A 3,170-nucleotide genomic window follows, 5' to 3' on the forward strand; every position below is an offset into this window, starting at 1 on the left:
AATTCTTGGTGGTATAGCGTCGTGACCTGTTGCTTTATGAGGATTTAAGTTGGACAGCAAGTTAACAAGCCAGCCAAGGTTCACTGTTGTGGGGTGAATCTCTGGAATTGGGAAGTCACAAGATGATGGGGTCTCTGCAGGAGCCTCCGTTGGAGTATGGACAGAGGTGAAGAACTTGTTGAATGTATGACAAATATCGGCAGGCTTGTAGAGCTGTGTCTTGGCTGTCCTGAACGCAGGTGGACATTTGGATTTTCTAAGGTCCTTAACAAAGCTCCAAAAGCTACGTTTGTTTTCCGGTAGAGCAAACAAGTCATTGATGTATTTCCAGTACTCCTTCTTAGTTTTGTTTTTCACCTCATTACGGATAAGTTTATAACTGCTCCAGTCACTGCTGTCACCACTTGATTTGGCCTTGACAAAAAGTTTTTGTTTCTGTTTGATGAGGTGTTTCAGTGCAGGTGTTATCCATGGGGACATGCGACGATTGCATGTCTTCCTGGGAACGCTGTCTCGAATCGCTGCATCCAATATGTCCATGAACCCCTCCCATGATTCCATGGGATCACTGTGGTTCATGAATGCAGTCCCTGGCGCAAGATGTATAACTGTCTCTAAATGTGAGAAGTCAGCTTTTTTGTATTGCATAAATGAGCGGAGGATTTTGGGTTCAGGGGGAGTTCTATTTGCAACAAATGAGAAAAACACTGCATGGTGATCACTGCTGACTGGATTTGCTACTGTTTCTACTGAACGGAATTTCTCCTGCCGGTTTGTGAGAATAAGATCGATGATAGTCCCAGACGACGAAGAATTATTTGATGGCCGGGTCACTTCATCAACCAGTTGAATGAGGCCTATTGAGTTGATTTCTCCTTGCAAATTCGTCAGTGAGGAAGATTCTGTACACCAGTTTATATTGAAGTCACCTAGCAGTATCATTCCTTCAAAGTTATGAAGATCTGATTGGAGGTTGTCACAGACATCTTGAAGTTTATCAAAAAATGTTACATCTGCGTTGGGGGGGGGGGCGGTACACAATTCCAACAAGCCATTTTGAGTGTCTTAGGGTCAGTGATAAGAAAGTTACCTCCGTGTCAGTGGGGTTAAGGTGGTCGAGATAGCCAGAAGCAACGGATCCTTCACTATTGCCATGATGCCACCACCTCGGTTATTCCGGTCACGTCGGATAGTGGAATATCCAGGTATGCTTAGGAAATTATTTGCTGACAGCCATGTCTCTGTGATGCAGACAATGTCCACAGGATGAAGCTCCAGAAATGACTGCATGTCCTGTTGCTTACTACAGATACTACCAGCGTTGAGAAGTAGACCGGAGATGGAATTCCTGTAAGTCTTTGAAGATGCAGGGAAGTCCATAGGATAGTTGTTCCAATTATTATCAGGTTCCACTGTAGAATTGAGCTCATGATCACTGCCAAACTCCTCATGAAATGAACTGTCAGAGCATGATGAAAATTGCAGCTTGTACACACAGCAAAGGTTTAGGAATGACGGGGGCGGTATGGGGTTTTGAGCCTCCCCATATCCATGAAATGTCCCATTTGGTCTGCGTCTCCAATAGCCTCTCCTATTCAAACTCCTACTGCCCGGCTTCTCGTGCCGATCCCTGTTTCCAACTGAGGGCAGAGGTGTGCAGGCGGATCTCTGGCGCCTTAAAACCAGACCACTCCGGGTAGGTGGGGCTCGTCAGCCTTGGTTGGCTGCTCACCTAGGAGAGTGATACTCTGATTCTAAACTCGGGCGGGTGGGGCTCGTAGCCTTGGTTGGTTGCCCACCCAAGTGCTGAACACGTCACTACAAGTCACATTTCCACTACTGGCTAACGTGTTCCTGGCCAGGGGCGACCTACATCATATCCAGTAGAGCTCGGCCGCTGTATGCCACCGGAAACAGGCTGTTCAGGGCCAATCACCCATTCAGTTCTGCCAGACCCGGACTAAAATATTGTCTGGCAAAGAAACGATTACGAAAACTACAAGAATGAATCTAAATACTACAATGAAGGCAGCTGGGCGTCCGTCTACTAATGACTCCATGACGGGCCAGCGGGAAACCGGAAAGTCATCACGGACCGTTGGTCCTGATAAGCGTCGTCTGGAAATCCCCAGTTAACCATCACCATTGTGTATGCTCCAACGGAGTGCTCCGCCGTTTCTGACAAGGATGCATTCTACACTTCACTGAATGACCACTTGGACCAAGTCAAGAGGCACAACATCCACTTAGTCCTAGGTGATTTCAACGCTAGAGTTGGACTAGACAGCCATTCCCATCACCCGACAGTTGTAGGACGACACTGCTTTTATGAGACCACAAATGACAATGGTGAGCGGCTAGTCACCATGTGTGAAGAAAACAACTTGCGTCCAGCACAAATGAGATTCCCCCAGCCTAGATCACGACTCTGGTCATGGCGTCACCCCTCAGGCTCTGTGCACCAGCTGGATCACATCTTGATAAACAACAAGTGGGTTAACTCTCTACGGAATTGCCGTGCTTACAGCACAGTTGAACTGGATTCTGACCATCGCATTGTCAGCATTACCCTAGTCACCAGTCTTAGAACTAGCAAGGGTAGGCCATCTCGACGAACAAACAACTGGAAGAGACTGCAAGACCCTGCCATTAAGGAGAAGTTTCAACTCGAGCTATCCAACAGATTTGAAGCACTCCAGAATGACATCACTTCAACAATTTCTGAATGGTATGACAGCTTTGAAACCGCTGTAAAGGAAGTGGTTGAAAATGTGATCGGGGAACGCAGACCATGTGAAATGCCAAGCTGGGTGTCAGAAGAAACCATGAAACTCAAAGATGAAAGAGATGAGGCCAAAAAGAGGTACTCAATATCAAAATCACAACAATCAAGGGAGAAGTGGAGGAAACTTAACACCTCTCTGAACGAATCATACAAGAGGGATGAAAATGCCGCACTCAACAAACAGATTGATGATCTCAAGCTAGCAGATGAAATGGGAGACTACACCACTACATGGAAAATTATCCATGACCTCTCGGGGAATGACAAAAGAACAAGTGTCAAAGTCAGAAAGAGAGATGGAACAGTCCCTGCTAGTGATTCAGAACTGCTTTCAGAGTGGAGTAAATATTTCAGCTCCTTACTCAATAATGAAAATGGCCCTTAA

General features: G+C 46.3%; 1 protein-coding gene across 1 annotated transcript; it reads left to right on the plus strand.

The window, feature by feature from the left end:
* The first annotated feature begins 1,511 nt into the window (after window positions 1–1,511).
* On the plus strand, window positions 1,512–3,170 carry LOC119741153. Its single transcript, XM_038216854.1, has 2 exons — window positions 1,512–1,652; window positions 2,133–3,170. Exons 1-2 carry the CDS (start codon window positions 1,512–1,514, stop codon window positions 3,168–3,170), a joined length of 1,179 nt encoding a protein of 392 aa, XP_038072782.1.

The sequence above is a fragment of the Patiria miniata genome, unplaced genomic scaffold (genome assembly GCF_015706575.1).
Source record: "Patiria miniata isolate m_02_andy unplaced genomic scaffold, ASM1570657v1 HiC_scaffold_11, whole genome shotgun sequence".
NCBI lineage: Eukaryota > Metazoa > Echinodermata > Asteroidea > Valvatida > Asterinidae > Patiria > Patiria miniata.